The 21,985-nt window shown below is 40.0% G+C and overlaps 1 protein-coding gene across 1 annotated transcript; it reads right to left on the reverse strand.

The window, feature by feature from the left end:
• Positions 1–4,782: 4,782 nt before the first annotated feature.
• Positions 4,783–21,212, reverse strand: jumu (Forkhead box protein N4 jumeau). Its single transcript, XM_018501884.1, has 4 exons — positions 21,147–21,212; positions 8,691–8,964; positions 7,409–8,200; positions 4,783–6,260 (listed from the first exon to the last, which is right to left on the reverse strand). Exons 2-4 carry the CDS (start codon positions 8,954–8,956, stop codon positions 5,567–5,569), a joined length of 1,752 nt encoding a protein of 583 aa, XP_018357386.1. The 5' UTR covers positions 8,957–8,964; positions 21,147–21,212; the 3' UTR covers positions 4,783–5,566.
• Positions 21,213–21,985: the final 773 nt, after the last annotated feature.

Here is a 21,985-nt window from a genome sequence, read left to right on the forward strand (position 1 = left end):
GTTTATTGACGTCAAGAGTAAAAATAAAATTATTTTCGTATTTTGTTGACTTTTGTATTTTTCCTCAGGCACTGAAGCTCTGATCTTTCACCCGGCAAACCTCGACGAATAAAACTTTGTGGGGGACCCCGCTTTATTTTCGTCAGTTTTCAAGTCAGGCTCTGCGTCTAAGATGCATTCTCGATTGCCTCTCTCTCTCTCTCTCTCTCTCTCTCTCTCTCTCTCGCATTCGCGCGATGGAAACTTGAAGACAAGACTGAGGGACTTGGGGAGGGAAGAAAAGGAATCGCGCCTACGATGTCTGCCGAGCATAATGCGCCAGTATGCGTTTCCTCTCTTTTCCGCCTTGCCGGTTAGAGACGACCCGACTTCTCCGGGCCACTTCTGCTTCTCCTTCCTTTTCCTTCACTCCGCAAGAATTCCTATTCAGTGAGATTAACTTATCTCCCGATTGCACCGGGGTGGCCGCCTTTGAGAGAATCGCGCTCAACATAGATTCCACATGTGGAGCGGAGTTCTATAAATAATTGATAGATAATAAAGCTAGGAAGAAAAACAAACACGAGAGTACTCGTTTTCCATTCGTATCACCGTTTGAATAGAAAGTAAAGTTTCATTTCACTTAATAAATAAATATTAGATATAAACCTATATGCGAGATAGGTAGAAATAAATATTACATGATATACGAGTCGTATAGTGAAAAAAATAAAAAAATGGGAAAAAAACGTTAGCTAGATTATATATAGATAATTCGTTATTTTCGCGATTCGCTTTACGCTCGATTATTCTTACTTAACGTTGCTGGGAAAGTCATTAATATAGCAGCGCAACTTGGCTTGCATGACTGCATCGTGGAAGAGTGCAGTACGATGCAGGTTCAAGTTACTCGCTCTTCCTTCCCTTATAATACAGCTGATAAGTCAACACATATGTAATATAGGCATCGCGTCGGGACGTTGTACACATGGCGTGTCGTGAAAGCGACACGCAGCTAGACGGGAGAATCAAGAGACGGAACGAGAATTGAACGTTATGGGAGAAGCCATATTAGATTATTTATTTTTTATCAATTCGCGGAAATCCATTTCACGTTCCAGTAGTGGTAGAAAATTAGATTTTACAAAATTTACGGCGTAGGAAACACGTGCGCATGTTCATGTAACCTTTTAACTGTGCGATGCCGGGGTCTCGTTTCCCGACTGAAAATCGCGCGATAAAGAGAAAGGATTAAACGGAGACGAAAAAGCAGAAAGAGAAAGAAAATAAGAAAAGAGAGACAGAAAGGAATGAAGACTCAAAGAGAAGAAAAGAGAGAACGAGAGAAAAGGAGAGAAAACAAGAGAGAGGGGAAGAGAAAACGAGAAAGGGTGAGTGAGCGAGAGAGAGAGAGACAGAGAGAAGGGGAGGGGAAAAGAAGCTCCAAAGGAAAGTAGAAAGGAAGGAGGAGGAGGAGGGGGAGAATACGTACTACGAATACGCGAGTATCGACTGTAGTATAGTAATAGTACTATGAGTCAGTCACACCCACAAGCCGGTTGTGGGTTCAAGATTTTTTCTCTCTCTCTTTCGCATCTCTCCTCGTACGCACGCACGCATGCGACTGCGCCACGCATCGGCACGAGGCACGAGGTCACGCGTACGTATCGTATCTATCCGGCCTTGCAGCGCTCTAATCGCACACTCATTGCGCTTGTAACGTAGCAGCGATAAGAACCCGAGTATGAGCGTGGGAGTTTTCGAAGCGTCGCGCCCGGATAATCGGCAGGAATCGGCCGTATCGATCAAGACCGTAGCATCGATGGCGATGGGAGCTAACGAAGTAGCGAACTTGCTTTCGAGCGAGACAGGCGAATCTCTACTGTGGATTTTCTTTTTTTTGTTTTTTCAATGGGAGTTTTGGAACTTGATGAAATTGCGACGTCGTCGAATGTCTCTTTATTGATCGAAATATTCCTCATTCTTATAAATCTTGGGAAATAAATCGTCAGAAATTTCGTTTCTCTTTTCCTTAAGAGATTGGATACCATACTTTTGGTTCGTCATATTTTTCTTGCTTAAGATAAAATGATATCTATGTATCTTCTTCTATCTTAAACAAATCCTAAAAAATACGACAGAAGTTACCGAAACGAATACGAAGTAATCGACGTCCAAACTTTTATTTAAGGATCTTTATCCCGGGGCTCCTCGCGGCCATAAACCGATCCTGATCGCGCTCCTCGGTTGAGTGCTCGAAACACCTGACGAAACGTCCGCAGCGATGCACTGCGATGCACGATGCAACTGATAAATACAGAAATGATGGTGAGAGGGGGAAGCAAAAGGGGGCAGGACGTACACTCGGAATGTATCAGAATGTATATGCGCGAATTCCCGCGCAACCGAACGCACGAAGGATCGCCTTTGTGCGGACGACCGAACGGAACGGGTCAGCTAGTTCTGTGAAAGGTGCATCTTAATCCTTCCTCTTTATTCGTTTTCCGATCTACGATTTAGCACGGGAACTGCGGACGAGTCTCCGTCATTGATTTCATCGGTACGAGACGATCGGGACCGACGTTGAAGGAAAATTTTCTCGTGTTTTTACAAATGTACAGAATTATGCCTGTTTCTACCAATGTAGATTAACTTTAATCTTCATTACCTACTTACTTTTTCTATGTCTAATAATTAGAAAAGCATAAAAAGTATTCTCTAAAACCGATATCTTACTCTGTATAGAGTGAAATCTCACTCCTGAAGATTGAAAATCTTCCCACTCTTTTTCAAGACTCGCTCAATTTGTATTTTTTAAAGTAAGATTCCTTTCCAAAAATTAAATCTACATTGGTAAAAATGAACATCAATTCGTTAAAATCAATTGACTAAAAAATTAACTTTAATCTCGGTTTAATTTGCTCTAATTCTTTTTCTAATTCTCAGAATTAGAAAAATTGCAAGATATTTCAAATTTATATAATAATTCTTTAATTTCGCAAATTTCTAATTTTTAAGATTAAAAAATATACAATTTTCTAGAATTAGCAAAATATAATTTTTTAATTGAAATCCTAGAATTATAGAAAGATAAAAAGTAACTTGAACCGAAATTAAAACTAATTTACAATGATAGAAATATTGAGCAGTGAAAATTGTCGAGGCGACGAGACCCGAAGTCGGGGCCGCAACCGAGGGCCCCGGTGCGGTGGCGAACTCGCGTGAGCGCGGCCGAGTTCTTTGTGATCAGAGCTCGACTGAGAAACCGGTTCCATTGGCGGAAGGCCCTCTCTCTCTCGTGCTCTCTCTCTCTCTCTCGTTTCTCTCGCTCCGCCAGGCGAACCGAATATGAATCGCACGCGGCCCGTTTCAATAGACGAGGGCCCCGTCGACGCGGTGTGTACGCGCGTAAACTGGTTATCGCCGATCGTATGTAATCGACATACGGACGACACGCGTCCGCGGCGGTTGCGTATCGATAAACGCATGCACGCAGATGCGAGAACGGTGTGTCAACCCCCCCCCTCTCTCTCTCTCTCTCCGCCCTTTTCCTCTTTTTTTTCTCTTCACGCCAGATTACGTAAGCGGGATGGATGTTCCGGGGACCCGTCCGCAATCGTGAAGCTAAATATTTAACGAGAAAAAGATACTTGGAATATTTAATGCAATCGAATCGCATAAATTAATTACCTGCATATATACGTAAAAAATTGAAAGAGGAGCTTATCGATGATCATCACGTTGTTAATTGGACTCAATATAACGAACGCAACAACGAACTCGAGACGCGAAGTACGCTTATCAATATTTTATTACAAAGTTGCAGTCATTGCACATTATACAATTTTTACGCATTAATTTCGTGTATTTTTTTACACGAAAGTTACACACTCATTAACGCTATATAGAAATATTACAAACAGGTACAAAAACTACGCTACTTTAATTTAGCTGCTATCTTATACTACCACTCTCTCGCTCGTTTTCTCTTTCTCTTTCATTCACAACCACCTATTTGTTTATCTAAATGCCTTGTAAGCGTTAGAGCTTGGTCTTGCTCGCGTGGAATGAAATTACGTTCGAACGCAGCGAACGATATACATATAAATACAATGTACAATTACGCCATATCGTAACCAGATGAAACCTCGACGAGGAAATTCTTAAAATGTGTGGTGTACGACAAATCCAATTCGAATTTATTAAACATTTTTTACATAAAAAATATTATAAAAGAAAAAGACCTCATTAAAATCTCATCCATGTTCATTTAAAATAAAACTCAACGATACAATTTTTTTAATCTACATCAAATTTATTTATTTGAACTTATCGGAACTTTTTAACATCAGAAGGAAAAATAATTTATTGTTGAAATTTCGTCCATATTTTAATAAAGATGAAACTCACAATGAAATTTTTTAAATTGATGAATTCATTTATTTGAACTTATCAAAAATTCGAAAAGAAGAATCGTCGTTGAAACTTCGTGTTGTAATAGGAGATGAAATTTTCGGAATCTATGATAGATTCGCCTATTAAAAATTTATAGAAAATTTTTGAAATCCAAAAATATATCAATGAAAAATGTTATCATCGAAACTTCATCCATATTCTATAAGCATTCGAATATTCCCTTGTGTAAATTTGGAATCCTAAAATTATCAACGTAAAAAATTGATACCAATTAAAATTAGAATAAATTAGGGATTTTCTACTGTTAATTAGCAATCAGTCGATATATATAATACACAAAAAATCATCACGAGCTAAATAAGATTTCATAAAAAAAAAAAAAGATTCTCAAAAAACTACATAATAATCACGCATAAAGGAGTAGCACTGAATGAGTTACAGTCCTCGAAAGATCGGTATGAGATCGCGTGTCTTATCCTTACGTAATCTACACGTTAATCCGCTACGTTCTTATTTTATCTTTGACCATTCTTGGCAGTGACGATTCGTGAGCTTCGTGTTAATTTATTTCCTATCGCGGACGGTACGTGGAAGCTGGCGCGTATTATTTGTGTTCTGTATTTTTCGAGAGTTGCAAATAAAAAGATCGAGAGATTAATGGATCATTAAAAAATGTTTATTATAAAATTGTTGTGGCGCCGTTAGACATGTTAGGCGAGCGCTAATTTAGTGATACACAATAGTCGTCCCCGGGTAAGCACCTTCTATCGTCGGATTTAATCAATTCGGAATTTTTCTTGTTTGTTATGGCTATTTTCTTGTAAATATGCGAACATGCGTAGAGTAATATTAAATAACCATTTGTGTTTGAAAAACTTTTCTATGCACACATGCCTACAGGATGGTCCCACATTATGGTTCTAAAAAAAAATAGCCTTTGTACATTGTATATGTACAGATATTTGTACACTTAAAAATTACAGTTATATACAAGCGCATTGTATAAAAAAGGTACATCATCGTATAAAACACAAGTATTTACAAAATCTCAAACTGTAAAAAAAGTTACAGGACGCAATTATTTACAATGGTCTGGCAATAAAAAAGGAGGTGTGTGTACTTGGCCGCGTGTATATATTTAAATAGGAGATCATATAAATATCCCAGGGATTTAATCCGCCTCGAGAAGCGATTCGGCACCCGGAGGAGCGGTGCCTCCGGGCCGTAACGCCACAAGGTGCGCTTTTTTCCGGGGCGACGCCGCGTCCTGTCGTTGGACAGGTTGACAAATAAAATCGTTGCCCGTCAACATTTTCTGGCGCTTCGAGCACGAGACGAACTCGTACACCAATGGCTGCTCTTGCCTAGAAAAATTGTTTAGTCGCGTGTCAAGTAACTCGGTGGCATTCATGAGATCAAGGTCCTCGTAGAGCTGCTCCACAACGATATCATCGTCGACGATGTCGATCTGCTTGGTTTCATCATACGTAACATTCTCATCGTCGTTGATGGTCTCGTCTACCACGGATCCACCAGTCTCGGAATCTGCGTAGCTCTCTGCGTCATCGTATGCCTCGTCGTGCCTGTCTCCCTCGTATTTCATCTCACCCCGCTCGAGGAGCTCCAGCTGTTCCGGATTCACCATGGCTCGCTTGATCGCGCTCGGATCCTTTCTCGACCATTTCCGCACCTCCTCGTCCATCTTGGCCACTTTCGACGAATGGATGGCCCAGAGACAACCCTTTCGCTGACTACCATTGCCGGGCGGCTTTTCGATCTTCTCGAAACACTTATTCAGCGATAGATTGTGCCTCACGGAGTTCTTCCAACCAGTTGGCGCAGTCGTGAAGTAGGGGAAGTGCCGGCTGCATGAACGAAACGGGAAAATGGGAAATGAAATTTGCGCGAATTGGAATTTTCATTATAAAAAAAAAAAAGAAGAAATCGTGTATTAGGTGTCAGAGAATTACTTGGTAATTGACACTTAAATTTATTGATAATTAAATTTATATAAAATTGATGGATCGATCGATTTTTATTTGAACAGGATTCTAATAATATTCGGATAAAATTCTAGCGAATTTCATTTTTTCAAGAAATATTGCTTTTTTTCGTTATTTTAAAAAACGAGACAATCTGGAAATTAACCGTATTTTAACGTTGTTTGAGATGAAAAAATTCAAACGAAACACGACTGCAAGGAACGACAGTTATTTTACAAGCATGGCCGATTTTACAAGCATGGAGTTGCAACGACAAGAAATGAAGGCAGGTGGTAAACGAAGAGAGCGAAGCCTGCCGTTGATTTCTAGGGGGGACTGTACCCCGGCGTGCCCCTGGTTGTTCCAAGGGCCCCATACAAAATGGCAGCTTCTCGCTTAGCTCCCTTTCCGACCCGAGAATAAAGAGGGAAAAGACAATACTTTTGCCCCTCGTATACCTAAGCGTAGAGTAGGGGACCTCGCCAGTCGCTTTATCCTTCCGGCCAAATGGCCGAAAATAAGCAAACGGACGACACGTTATTCATCACGTAAAAAGTTGCTTGTCGTTCATCCCGAAAACATTATTTCTTACGACTCACGTTCATTGCCAACTATAATGAATAATATATTAACAAACAAATTCAGAGTAAATATTTCAGTTTCAATTTTTAAAAGCACGAGAAAAAAAAATTTGAAAAAAAAATGTATTAAAGAAGGTATTCCAAAAATTTGATCGAAATTATTTTATTCAAAGCAAAACTAAATGAGTTCCGATATGTTTGAAATAGTCATAATTAGATCTTATAAAATGATAAAAATAGTAATTTGCAGCTACAAAAATCTTTAAAGAAATAAACAAAATATTAATTTGGGGCGCACATTTGAAAAATGGTTAAATCGAAACGGAATTTTTGTCTCTTGTATCATTCCCAAAAATTATTTAAGTATTAATTTAATTATCTAGTAATTTATACAAGTGTTGATTAAATATCTAATGTATTTTTCTGTTTAATAAATTTAAGAGCACTCACCACATGAAATTGTAGATTTCTGAGACTGGCAACGATCCTGTTCGGCTGTTCTTCAGTGCCATCGCGATGAGACACGAGTACGAGTACGCGGGTTTCGGATAAGAGTTGTCACGGTTCCCTGACGTTAACTCCTTCTCACGCTTTGCCGCCTGTATCATGACCGTCGTCGTCGCACCTGTACTGACGTCGTGCACATTGTTGTTGTAGGACATATGTTTGCGAATCTGTTGCAACGCCTGGGCACCTGGATTAGTTTGCAACATCTTGATGTCCTTGGCTGTGCTTGATATGGTGCTTATTTTAGGATGCAACCTCGTCAGTTGTATCGTCGGCGAGGAGGTGGCTATGTTGGCACTAGTTAACGTCCTGGCGCCGACGTTGCCTGACGACGACGATATCGGCACCTCCACATTCAAGGGTGCGAGTGACTTTTGAGTCATGTCCTGCTCTTCATCATCCGTCTCCTCGTCTTCCTCTACCTCTTCCTCTTCCGTTTCTTCTTCCTCCGTCTCGTACTCCGTCTCATTATGCTCGTTATCCTCAACTTCGATCTCTTCTTCCTCCTCGCTTTCATTCTCTTCATCGTTTTCGGTTCGTTCGACCTCACTTTCGTTCTCCGTCTCATCTCCTTCGTTTTCAACAGCGTTCTCCTCCACGCTCGTTGTTTCCAGCATCGCTGCGTCACTATTTGTCGCGGGGCTGCGAATAGGCATGTTACACGGCAGTATCAAATTCGGATCCAACGTCAAAGCCAGTTCGCTGTCACTGTCGAGATTCAATTCTTCCAGATTGCTATCGAACAGACATAATGTTAGAGTAAGAGCACACGATAGACAAAGGGTACATTCCGTTCATTTAATGACACAAACATCAGTCTATCTTTCTTGACATTCAATGAGTAACAAGATAAAACGACATCTGTTGCTGAAGCCATCAAAAGTTGATCGATTACTATGTCGTTTATGGAAAGTTGGCAATGTGTATAATCGCACACATGGATGCACGATACAATTGTTATTGCTTTCCATAAATGATACAATAATCATTATGTCGATATTTTATTTATCATGCGCTCTTTAAACTTTTTATAAGATTAGTTAAAATTTAATGAAATTTTCTTAATTCAATTTAACTTTCGTAAATTTCCGAGTCTCAGTAAAATATTATAAATCCTGAATTAACACATTCTTTTCTTTTTTAACTTTAAGCAACATTTACTAGCACTAATAATGTCTCTGTTTCATGGTCATTATAAATAAAAAATTCGAAGGGTTCGTTTTACCTGTTCGAACTGCGGCTTTTGTCATTCATGGCAAGCGGATCTTCGTCGGGTTCCGTCAAGACGTCGTCGAAATCGAAGCCAAGGCCTGGACCAAACCAGCCGATTTGGCTCGTATTATCGCAACGCCGAATACCCATATGCAACATCTCTGGACGACCCTGGAAGGCGTCCGAGATGCTGTCACTAAACAGACAGTCCCATGGATCCCCAGACAATCCCTGCTCCATCCCGACGGTACTGTACGCATTTACGGTATCCAATTCCATTCACTCTACTGCAAGAAGACGAATGATAGCATCTTTAGAAGACTGTCCTTAGAAACTTGCCAAATAATGTGTAATTAAACTGCAATTCGTCGCGAATTATTCTCCCGGAATAGTTTCATTTTCGTAAAAGCGACATAACGAAACCCCATATGAAGTTTGTCTATCGTGAAAGTGAAATTGTACTTTTATAGCTCCATAAAGAGTCTATCTATATTATATATATGTATAGAGAGAGTTATAAAACGATATTGTCTCACAGAATTTATATATATATATACGTTAAATTTTATTATATCCTTTATGTCTAATTATATTTTGTTACATTATCTCTCCGCCTGTATTATGTGTTTGCAGGCAGTCATCCACGCAATTTTATGCTACAATGATTGCATATCTGAAAATTTTCCATCATGGAATTCCTACATATATATCTCAATGAGCGTACGTGATTTTTTAGCGATATCCGTGACATATTTCGGATCAACACGCATCTCATAGATCGATCATTTTTTCATAGAATGTTTCTCCATTAGAGGTATCTAAGATTTAATTTTTAGATCGATGTCTATGGCACCACGAATCGCTCTGTTGAGGAATAATAGCTCACGCGAACACGTGAGAGTTCCCGAGAGAGTTCGTCGAATGAAAGCAGGTCTGTTCCTGAAATACCGCGCTCATCCGCCGATCGAGGTGATTCAAGGATCAACCTTTGTATCTCTCAATTCATAAATCATCCTCGACGGCCTCTTTATGTTTTAATAAAAAAAAAATACAAGAATGTATTATAAATAGAATGTATTATCAATTTATAAGAAGCTGGCGGCGTAAAATATTCATCTCTGATTGTATAAGAATCTCCGCAATTACGTCTGACTGTACGCTTAAAAAATTCCCACGTTATCTCACGTCTTTATCAACGTCGTGAGTTGCAAATATAGCGAGTACCTAGAATCGGCGGCTTGGTGTCTCACTACGCTAGGCAAAGACGATAGATTCCCTACGTACGCGAGAGCCTCGCGTACAATTACAATTACACGCGCAGGCTGCTGTATAAGTGTGTATATATACATGGATAGAGGAGAGAGAAAGAGCGTACGAGGATCTTGAACCCACAACCGGCTTGTGGGTGTGACTAAGTCATAGTACTACAGTTGGCTTACTATATGCACGGCTTCATAGTAGAGCCGCCTTCCCCTACGCTTGTCCCCGCATTTCATTTTTTTTCCTTCCGTCCTCCATGTGTCTTTCCATGATTATCTCTCATTAAAAACTAATAACGGACAATCGACGAGCTCTGACAGCGGAAACGTCGCTGAAATGAGGCGAATACAAAAGGGATTCCAGTTAGAAGAAGAATCACGTGACAAATTTGATCGAAATTTACGCACAAAGTCGTTCGTTCGGAGAAACTTTGTGCGTAAATTGTGAAGTCTTCCAAGACACACGCCTATGTATCTCATTTCGAGCGCGATACAGCGCATCTGGGACGAACAGAGATTCTTTTTTCTCATTCACGTACGAGTAGAAACGAGTATCCAGTCGGCATTGATTCGAATATTTCATTCGCGTAGATTGTGCGTAGTCGCAACATCCGGATCTCACGATGGACCAACCGTAGATACACACAACCGCGCCGTCTCCGTTCGGCCCGCGCTTTTCGCCGAGTATCGATCTGATACGTCCATCCCTCCTGTCCCCTTCCATTCCCCGGTATCTTCACCCTATCCCCCTGACATCCACCCTCGTCGTATCCTTCTTCCCCTCCCCGGACCGCCGGCCCAGTATTTGCGAGCTGCAAGAGTGCGCACCCCGCACATACCATGCACCAATGCCGCGCCCAGGTTCGTCAGGGTGGCACCCTAAACACTCCCCTATCCCCGTTACCCCGTTTGAAAATTTACCCCTCTCTCTTTCTGTCTTGTTCCCGATCTCCCTCCATTCCTTCATCCCTTAGTTTCCCCAGCGCAGGCTGCTCGTTACCCCTTAATACCACTCGCTAGGGGCGAATTAATGCTTCTATCTTTGTAAATATGAAAGCAGATATTGGATTTTGTATTATCCGTCATTTTTAGCAAATTTGTATACAACTCCTGTTTCTACGAAAAAATCTTCCAATAATTGCTCTCATTATCGAACGACAATTCATATAGACATGAAACGTGTTAAATACATATAAATAGTTTTAATTATAAAAAAAAACTCGTAGAAATTATAATTGAAAATTTTATGCAATGAAAAATATGTTTGCGATTTAATAAATAATTTCATCTTTTTTTTAGTCTGTGACGGAAGTTTTTTATTCTGCTAAAAGTGTTAATTTGAAAACGTTTTGATATGCACGATAAAGGTTTTAATTTCACGGCTAATTCGAAGGCGGCACGCTACTGAAATCATTTATTTCCATCGGTCACGACATCGTTCTCGATGGATTAATATTGATATATGTATCATTTAAATGGGACAGAGCGACTGGCATGCACAATGACGTGTCTGTGCGCACGTCGCATCGACGTACAACGCGTGGCATCGTACGCACGTGGCCGCGCGGAATTGGCGCGAAAAACTCTTGTTGTTGACGTCGCGATCATGTCACGTCGCGTCGAGGCGACGAACGCACATAGTTCATGGAGTCTCACGTACGATGACTCACGGCACCGGTAGTGTTCAAAAAAACGTTCCTTAGACGCGCATTATTTTTTAAAACGTGCCATTCGTACGTTTTTAACAAAAAACGTGCACGCTGTAAAAACTTGCTCCGCATGCCCGCCTCCTTCCTTTGCTCTCTCTTTTCTTTCATTCTCACACGGAAAAAATGGTTTTGTTGAAATGTCTAAAAGTTTAACTACTCAGATAACATGCATGTTACATAAAATCTACAAAACGTCATCTTTTTAGTCATCTTTTAAACATTGGACATTTAACATGGGACATTTAAAAGACGTCTTTTAGATATCTTATGCAACATAAATGTTATCTGGATAGATACAGATTTAAAAATAATTCTATTGGACCTTTAAAATAATTATGTTAAGTAAAAATCGACCAAGAAATGTTCAATATAAAAATAAGCGAAAAAGACTATATTTGGTCAAAGTGAACCTTGACGTCTAATATTTTTGTGTGAATTTTGCAACTTCCAATTCAAGTAAACTGTGCGATTATTTGAAACACAGTAAATTGAAGCTAAATGTGTTATGTATAAATATCATAAATTATCAAACAATTAAAAATAATTATGTAGAACATTCACGAGTTGTTCAAAATTTTTTGCAGCATTAGACTATTCTCTAAAATCTTTAGATTCGGGATTTCATTTTCTGGTTAACTTATGGTTAGATTTAACTTGCTAAAGAGATTTATGATGATGTCATGGTGAAGCTCATCGAGTGAAACATCAGGTTAGCTTAGAGTGAATTATCACTCTGAAGAAGAAAATCTCACTCTTAGGGTCGTATTCATAGTCGTGACAACCTGAGATCCGATTTAAGCTAGATTTGAATCAGTCTTTCACTTGAAAAACGCTTCTCAAGCTACGATTTAATAAGCTGAGTTGGTTCAAACTTTGATTCAAATCTAGCTCGCCTGAAATGAGGATCAATCGTGAATCAAATACGAATACGGACTTTTAAGATTGAAAATTGAGCCACTCTTTTTCAAGACTGGTTCAATTTTCATTCCTTAGAGTGATATTCCGCTCAAAAAAAAATTTAGAGTAATATTCTATTTTTTATATAACAATTTTTCAAGTAATGTTGATTGGGGTTACAAGGTAGAGAATTTCTCTATTTTATAGCTAATTAATATACTTAAAAAATTTGTCGTAGGATGAAATGAAATATTAGCTTTACTCATCACACTTGAAGTTCTTACATAATCATTTTGATGATTCAACAAAAATATTCAGATCCGTATCTAGCTAAATTTTTAGATACTTCAGCAAAATCGTTCTTTCCGTGCAATTTGCTCATCACATATAGTTATCAGGAGTAACAAACAACATTTGCACGTTTTATTAAAGCCATGTCCAAATACTGACACAACTTATTGTGTCCACGAGATACTTTTTCGGCTGTTCGCGCTCATAAGCTCGAGTTGTATGATTTAGAAAGGAGCGGCGAGCTATCCCTTTCTAGATCGGCGCACCGTCGACTTCCAATAACATACTTACCGCAGCTAAACGAGATTATCGCAGCGCGCCTCGAACTGTACACGCGATTACTTCGATTTCATTTTCCTATGGACTAAGCATATCCGTGGGATGTAAGCCGGCAGACATTGGCGGTCTCTCGGCCTCTTAAACGTAAACGGGAGTATTGAGATTAAGGGGAGATTTATGCATTAATGATACTTTCCCAACTCGATTACGAAAGACCGTGTAATCGCGCACCTGAAACGGACGTCTTTCTCTTCGGTTTAACGTCGATCTCCACGGTGTGTTTACTAATCCCGTGTCTTCTACTAATTCGATAGATACTAGACTTGGAGAACTTTTTGCTTTCACTGGCTAGGCGGATGAGCCAATCGCCGGGGTTCCCCTCGAGATCTTGCAAAATTTCGCACGTTACCACGAAACTAAACATATACACGCCTTTTACAATGGAACGCGTTTCTCAATGTATCCTCAACGTACAGAAATTACAATATATATTTCTGGCGCGTTTTAAAATGAGCAATTCGACGGAATAAGATCAGTCGATTGTGTCATGAATAATTTCTGTCGATAAAATTGTGAAATTTCAAAAGTGTGCAATGAGTTTCATGGAAAACGTTGCATTATTCTAAGATTATCATTCTTTCCCACGAATATAAATTACGTAACGTTTTCACACAAATAAAAACGTGCTGCTAATTGTACCGCAAATCGCAGGCACGTATTCAGTGCAAGAACCCAGGGAACAGAGTTATGATACCATAGGACGTCATCATGACTTCATTTATCATTTATAAGTAGAATCCGATCGAAACTTTTGCTGAAACTGAACCGAAACACTCGGCTACATGTCACCTTCAACTGAAACCGAAACCAAAATTAAAAAACAGGAATCTTATAAAAGCCATATGTATAGACATGCCCAAATTCGTATATTTTTTCTGTATAAATATCATAATTTATCGAAACAATAATTAAATTTTGGCCGAAATCGAAAACCGAAGTTTCGGTTGTGTGTCAATTTTGGTCAAAGAATATAAGTACTTCTTCTTCATAATTTAATTATTGAAATAATTACACATATCAAAATTAATATTTATAAAGAAGAGCTGTATGGTTTCAGTCGAAACCGTCTGACACGTAATGAGCGTTCATTTTCAATTTCGATAACAATTTCGGTCTATTTGTAAGTGACAAATTAAATCATAATACGTTTTATAACGTCAATAACTGTGTTTAGCAGAAAAAGCAGCTTTGCAGCTGTTGCAAAATTCTTTGATATGATTGGTCTTGCTTTTAATTACTCATTGGATCTAAATACAAACTAATCATAAAGTATCTTAAATAAAATAAAACCAATCATATTAAAGTACTTTGCGACAGTTATTATAAAGCTGTTTTTTCTACTGAACGCAGCCATTATAATTGTTATAAATAACAAATGTAATCATGACGACGTCTATGATCTCAATTCTGAATTCAGTTATAAAGAAAGCAGATTCGCTGTAAAATTTTTTAATACGATTGGCTTTAGTTTCTCACCGGATCTAAATGTATAAGCCAATCATAGAATCCGAATCACGCTGAATGCAGCCAATTTAATTGTTTTAAGTAATAAGTGACAAATAAAATCATAACGATCCTTATATCACCACGACTTCCGTGTTCTACCTCGGGAAACACGGCTGTGAATAGAGAATTGGGCTGATCGCGTTAGATTTTCTGAGGCTCGCGCCGCGAAAGTGGCCGCGGCGAGTGTTTCCATTCCGCGTTCTCGCTCGCGTCATCGCTAAAATAAAAGACTCGCAGTACAACAGCGAAAGCACGAAAGCACAATGGCGCGTTAACCCCGAGCCGCGCCGTGCCGTGCCGTTACGCGAGCGAGGCTACGGCTAACGACGCGAGAATTGCCGATTGTTTCGCAAATACGTTTCGCGAATGAAAGAGAGCCGAGGGGCCCTACCTCCGTCGGCCGCGGATGCCCCCGAATCGAAATGCGCTTCTTCCGCTGCGCTTTATCAACGATCGCCTTCTCTCTCGCCGCGCGCGATGACTTTCTATTCCATAAATCATTTATAACGCGCACCGCGAATAGATATTTGTGTAGCAAAACCAATAATTACACCGGCGTATTTAGATGCAGCCATTTATCTACAGATCTACAGATTTATCTACTTAAACTTAAAAGGTGGATGAGACCAGTCGGGATTTAAATTAGAATCTCATCAAATTTTCGGACTCGTCACATGCAACTTTCAAGAATCTTCCAAGTGTGCTAAAATTATGAAAAAGGAGAATTTGCTTCTTGCAGAGCGGCACTTTTCTGGAAACAATTCTCGGTGAATTGTAATTATAACGATGCAAGCAACTGCGATTCGTCAGGATTAATCTTTCGGTGACGCAGAAGCAAATGGAAAGCTATGCGACGCAGTAAAATCACTAAAATTATATACTCCGCAACGAAGGTGCTGTTTTTTTTTTTCAATTATACAGACCGGGAATGCGTGACTGATCGGCACGTAATTATCGTAAAAATGTCCAAAATTACCGTGTTATCTTAAACACTACTAATCTACCATATTACTAGGCTGTTTAATTGTATAACGATAGGTTTGTTTTTTATTACTATATATTGGACTGTGCATTAGAACTTTCCTCCTTGCTTTTGATAAGTATCACACATATACTTATTTTACTTTAAATACGAAGAGTGTTTACTTTTATCCATTATAATCTGGGTCTGCAATCTTTTCAAGCACAAGAAAAATTTTACCCTCAAATTCTCATTTCTGCTCAAATGTCAGTTTTTATTGTTAAAGGTTTTAACATGTGAATTAAAAATCTATTTAATAATACAATAGAGATGAAAAGTAATCATAAATGTTTTTTTTAAAGTAAGCAATTTGTAATTTTGTTGTCGAAGTTTTTTTTTTACTAGAACAATAAAAAAACTTAGGCTGGACAAAAGACTACAAAAGGTTCTTCTTATTTCTTTGAATGGATTTTCGACCTGCAAAGGAAGGTCACAGCACCATACAGGTTTTAGTACGGTTGTTAGAAAAAAAAAAAAAAAAAAAAGACCTGATAAATCGTTATGAAAATGTACTATGACAAAATTTACTATGACTTCGGCAAGTTTCTCAGCGAGAGTATTAAAAAAACTTATAACACGGCTAACACTACAAATCCCTTGTTGCACCGATATTGGAGGAAGTCAGAGGAAGCGTATTACTCCCATGTGCCCGCAGATAATAATTTCCTCTTCACCGGCCATCTTTTTTACCACGAGTGCATCTCGTGAACGGTAAATGAAGAAAAAAATTCATCTAGAGAAGAGAAAGAAAGAGAGAAGATAGATAGTTTTTACATTCTAAAGCTGTGCCCTCTAAGAAAAAATAAATTAAAGCAAAGACGATACAGAGAGAGAATAATTACAAAAACTAAAATTAGTTACAAAAAACAATGAATTTATCAAAAATAAAATAAGATAGATAAATAAAAGCATTTATTATGTTTCTAGGACAGGACCTCTAAGAATATTTAAAAAAATACAAAATAATAATGGCTGCGTTCAGCAGACTCAATAGTTGAGTGAGTGCTCGCTGCTATTGATGTATTCTTCCAGATCTGAAATGCTGATTGAATGATCTAAAAGAATACACCAATAACAGCGAGCGCTCACTCAACTGTTGAATCCGCTGAACGCAGACTTTGATCGTGAGTACAAAATAATTGACTATGAAAAGAAAAAAATGACGTACAATGAAAAAAAATAAAAAGATAAAAATAAAAATAAAAATTGAGAATGGAAAATAAAATAAGACAGAGAATAAAAGAGAAAGAGATGTTCCGTTATATTTATCCGTGTTCTGAACTCCTTTTTTCGCCTTCGTTTCTTTATTTCTTCCGAAGAGACACGCAGAAATAATTATTCGAGAACACGAACGGGACATGGCGAGAAAAGGTATAGAGGGAAGAATGAGAATTTCGGCTATACCTGCAGGACCGTGGCCGCTTCCTGCGGTGGGCATATGGCGAGAAGAGAAGAGGCCAGAAGGGATTCGGGGGTGACGGGGGTTTCCCGGAAGGTTCTCACGGTCAATAGCTTTCCCGGTGGCATGCGGCTGGAAAGCGCTCGGAGGGGCTGCCTTTCCCTCCCTCGTTCCCCGCCGCAGCCCTTCGTCCTTTTCCGTCCTTGCCCGCAGGCTATATTCGTATTCGGTATTTTGTTGCTTCCCTTGTTCTCTGGCATTTCGGAAATCGAAATAATTTTTCATTTGTCAAACTTTTCCCAAACGAACACTGTAAATGGAAAACTTGCAAGACTTTGACTCCATGGGTATCCTTGGAAAAAAAATGGATAACAAAAGACGAACGGTAAGAAGGAATGGAGGAGTCAAATTTAAATTCGGCGACGTTATTCTGACAGCCAATTAACGTTCGCGATCCTCGCGAAATTACTATTCGTGGCTATCAATGGAAATCGATACTGCCGTTGGCGGTTTCGGCGACAAGGATTGACCAACGACGCTGTCGCCAGCTTTGGATAATAATTACGCGGGAAACGTCACGATACTGCGTACATAGCAAGAGGCTACAAAGAGAGCCGTGAAGTGAACGGAAATTGGAAAACTCACGCGTGTTGAGTCGACGAATCCGCAGTTTCCGGTTTTGCGGAAAAAAAATTTCTTCCACGAAATCTTTAAGCTTGTTTCTTAATTTTTTTATTGCTGCACTGGACTGCATTAGAATTTTTCATCTCGCTTCCCAGCAAACAAGCTGACGTTATTTGTCATTATTTTGACGAAAATCTACTGGAAAACGTGAGAAATAAAATTTTAGTGCAGCGATAAAAAACAAATCTGAAAGTCTCACGGAAGAAAATTTTTTCGCAAAATCGAAAACCGCAGTTTTATTAGATATCGAACACATAAAAAACAAACCTTTTGTCTCTAAAATCTCTCCCCCTCCCAGCCAATCGATTTGACATCGAGCAGTGGAAAGGAAGAAATAGAATACGTACGACAAAAAATATTTGCAATTGTAATATTTTTTTAGTCCCGAAAAACAATACATGTAATAAGTCTTAACTCTAACAATCATAATCGATTATTCTTCTCATATTCGACCGTGAGTAATCTATTTTTAAAACTAATTTTTTTAAATTATTACATTGACTGTGTTTCGGGATTAATATAATTAGTCATATTATTAATATAATATGACTACACTGAGAGAGAAAAATGGTCTGGTTGGATTAAATAGTAATTCTGGTAGAAATGGACGAATCAGAATTTTTGGTTAAGTTTATTAGAATTCTAGTTGAAATAACTAGAATTCTGATTAATATAATTATAATAAAAATAAGAATTCTAGTAGATTTTACCAGAAATATTATATCAACCAGAATTTCAGTTATCTCAACTAGAATTCTAATAAATTTAACTAGAAATTCGTCCATTTTCAACCAGAAATTTTTTTCAGTGTGTATTTTTATAGAAAAAAAAGACAAACCTGAAAATTTTCGGATCTTCAATTCTAAATGTTTTTAATTTGTTATCACCAAAGGTCTGCGCATTAATTTTCGAAATTGTGCGCAGTAATCTGAAATAACTCCCAAGTAAAGCACAAGATTAAAATAAATTATCTGATTGGTCGAATCCTAATCTCTAAAATTTACAATCCTCACAAGAATACGAGCTATATTGAAAAAATGATACTAAAAAACTAATGTTACTAATCGAAGGATCACATTTAAAATACTCCATAGATAGTCACTTGGGATTTTTATGAATTCCGTACTCGACTTGAGCCGGAATATTAGGCTATTTTAATTTAGATATCAAATAAATTGGCAAAAAAAATTTCAAATAAAAATTGTAAGATTTTGAAGAGGGTCATCGGATAAACTAAATAGATTTTGAGAGTCCATTTTGAGCTCAATAAAATTCAGATTAATTATTTTCGGATGGAAAAACTTGTTTTAATGCAGATTCGTATTCTATAGAAAAAAAGTAGCTCATCTGATGACCCTACAACTTTTATTTGAAACATTTTTGTCAAAAATGCATTGCTTTCGAGATATTTTAGAAATTTGGAGCATTCGCTTTATGATAGAAAGTTCTGGAAATTTCGGGAAACTTTCGACAAAACGGAAGGATTTTAAGCCGCTCGTAATTTTAAGGAAGGCGATCGTTGATTCCCTTTCCCACCCGCGCATGCATCACTCTTCCTTTCCCCTTGGAATATTTGCATATCACCTCTCTCTCTCTCTCTCTCACGGTTACTCGCACTTACTTCTCATTGTCTGTAACTTACTGGACCTACGCGCGTGTATCCGTTTACCCATCTCCATTCGCCGCTCAAGGGAACTCTGTGTCACGGAGTGCATAACGCTTTCTTTCTCCCCTCCCTCCGCGGCCCCTCTCTTTTAACCACACACCTTCAATGCATTCTCACGCACATGCGGACGCACACATTCACGCATCACGTACATATCTCATGCCGTTTTTATTGCGTATGCATTCCCCGTACATCCGTCAAATTGGTTTGTTCGTGTTGCTTGATATTCTCCAAAATTTTTGCATTTTTAACGAGATAAACGTATATTCGAGCGCTGAAAAAAAAACAGAAGAGTCTAACTGCAAAAAGTGCAAGCAACGCGAACAGATCTAATCGCGTGTATTCTGTTTTGTGACATACTGTTGTTTTTCGGGCATTCTCGCGGTTGATAACTGGGCTGCCTATAATCGAAGTAATAAGCTGTAATAAGAAATTAACAATCATAAATTTACTTTTCTCACATTCAATTGTGAGATTGGTCGTTTGGTCTTTTACGCCTTACAACTTACTGTACACCATTATTCCCACATAAGGCCTGTTCTTTTCAGTTGAACTTCTTGTACCGTTCATCTCTTTTCTTTTTCTTCTTCAAAGTGAATAGAAAAGAAGAAACATAAACGTCCAAGAAGTTCAGCTAAAAAGAATAGATTTATTGTAGGCGACCCTCAACACTTTCTCTCTCTCCCTCTCTCTATCTATCTTTCTTTCTGGACGCGTTCGCTTTTGCACTTTGAGTCTAATCATTTCATCCTTGATGGTCATTAAATATTAAAAAACAAGGAAAATGATGCTTGCGAGCGCCAGAGCAAACGCAGCCCTTCTCTCTCTCTCTCTCTCTCTCTCTCTCTTATTTTTCTTAATATCTAACTTTACTTTTCTATTAATTTCACATCTTTTTTCCTTTTACCGTACTTATATTACTCCGGTAACAGTTTTACGTAGAAATATGGTTGGCTTTTGGTTCTAGAGAATGCAATCCTGGAGCGCATAATAGAGATTCTCTCTCTATCTCTATCTCTCTCCCTCTCCCTCTCCCCCATATAACGCACTCGCTCTTCCCGCCGAAACTTTACGGCGCCGTATTCCCGCGCCCGTGGATCGCTCATTCACGCCGCGAGCGTGATTTTAACACAAGAAAGACGAGGCGGCCGATTTGTTTATGCTTCTAGCCGACGGCAGCCGTGCCGGCGTATCGTCCGTCGCGACGACGCGAGGCGCGATTATGATCGCGGCGGCCGCGAAAATTCAGCGCCGTCGCGAAAATAACCGCGGATCGACCAAGCCGGAGTGCCGGCGACAAACGCGGGGCGAGAGGAGCGGAGGCGATTATTTTTCCTCCGATCTCGCGCGTGAGAAGAACGTTCACCCAAAACCGAGTCGCGCATAGATCGAAAGGAGAAAGAGAGAGAGAGAGACAAAGAGAGACGACGCAAACGGGTGGGCGAGAAAAGGAGAAAAAAACAACATTGTCGATCTCGCTCGTCGTGTCCGGCTCATTCGATACATCTCATTTCTTCTGACAGAACAGACAGAGGAGCGAGAAGGAGCGCGCGCGCGCGCGATCGAGAGCCTGCGAGAGACGAGACGAGACGGGACGGATGGATGGAACGGGACGAGACAAGGCGAGACACACGGGCAACAACACTTTTTCACAGAGCAATATTTACGCGGCGCGCGATATAATGGCGCCAGACCTACCGTATATCGATACTGCGTGTCCAACGTTTTCCGAATCGCACTGTCTTGTCCGCGTCCGGCAGCACTTTCACACATATATTTACGGCGGCGAGTCGCAGTCGAAAATTTTCGGCGCAGCGACCATGTATAAACCGTACACCGACACGGGTCCCCCTTGACGGAACTGAGGCAACGTTGGTTGACACGAGCTGGCCCGTGAACAAAGACCAAAAGATTTCAAATCCCGCCGCGCCGATTGGCCAGCCTCGGTCACGTGGCTCGGGCGCTCGGCCCCTTATTGGCCGACTGCCACGGGGGTGCGAGGACGTTTTGAACGATGCGCCGCAATGCACATGGCTGACAAAGAGGAGACTTCCCGCGGGGGAGTCGAGTGGACCCGGGGTCGCGCGATCGCGCCTCCGATTACCGTTTTGTCACCGACGGATCAAGAATCCTCGACGGATCCCCGTTGACGGGGACACACACACGATGACGCGGCTCACCGAACGTCGCTTCAGCGCGCACTCCGGTCTCTCCCTAACCTTCCCCACAAAAATGGCCGAACCCAAAACAACACCGCGCGCGCGGAAAGACACTGGCTCGCGATGGCGGCACGATGCTCCCGCGACGTATTTCTCGGCCGTCCGTCCGACACCACGCGATTTTTCCACCGTTCACCACGCGACGCGCGCCAACGCCGTTGCTCGTCCACGAGTTCCGTCTCGCGAGCGTGGCGAATAATCGCCGTGCCGTGAACGAGATTGAAAACGACGGGCGAGTCCATTGCGGCCACTACGGAGGGGAGTCGGGCAGCTGCCCGGTTAAGAATGAAACACTACGCGGTGCCGATAATGGCGGGG

This window comes from Trachymyrmex cornetzi, unplaced genomic scaffold (genome assembly GCF_001594075.2).
Source record: "Trachymyrmex cornetzi isolate Tcor2-1 unplaced genomic scaffold, Tcor1.1 scaffold1435, whole genome shotgun sequence".
Taxonomy (NCBI): domain Eukaryota; kingdom Metazoa; phylum Arthropoda; class Insecta; order Hymenoptera; family Formicidae; genus Trachymyrmex; species Trachymyrmex cornetzi.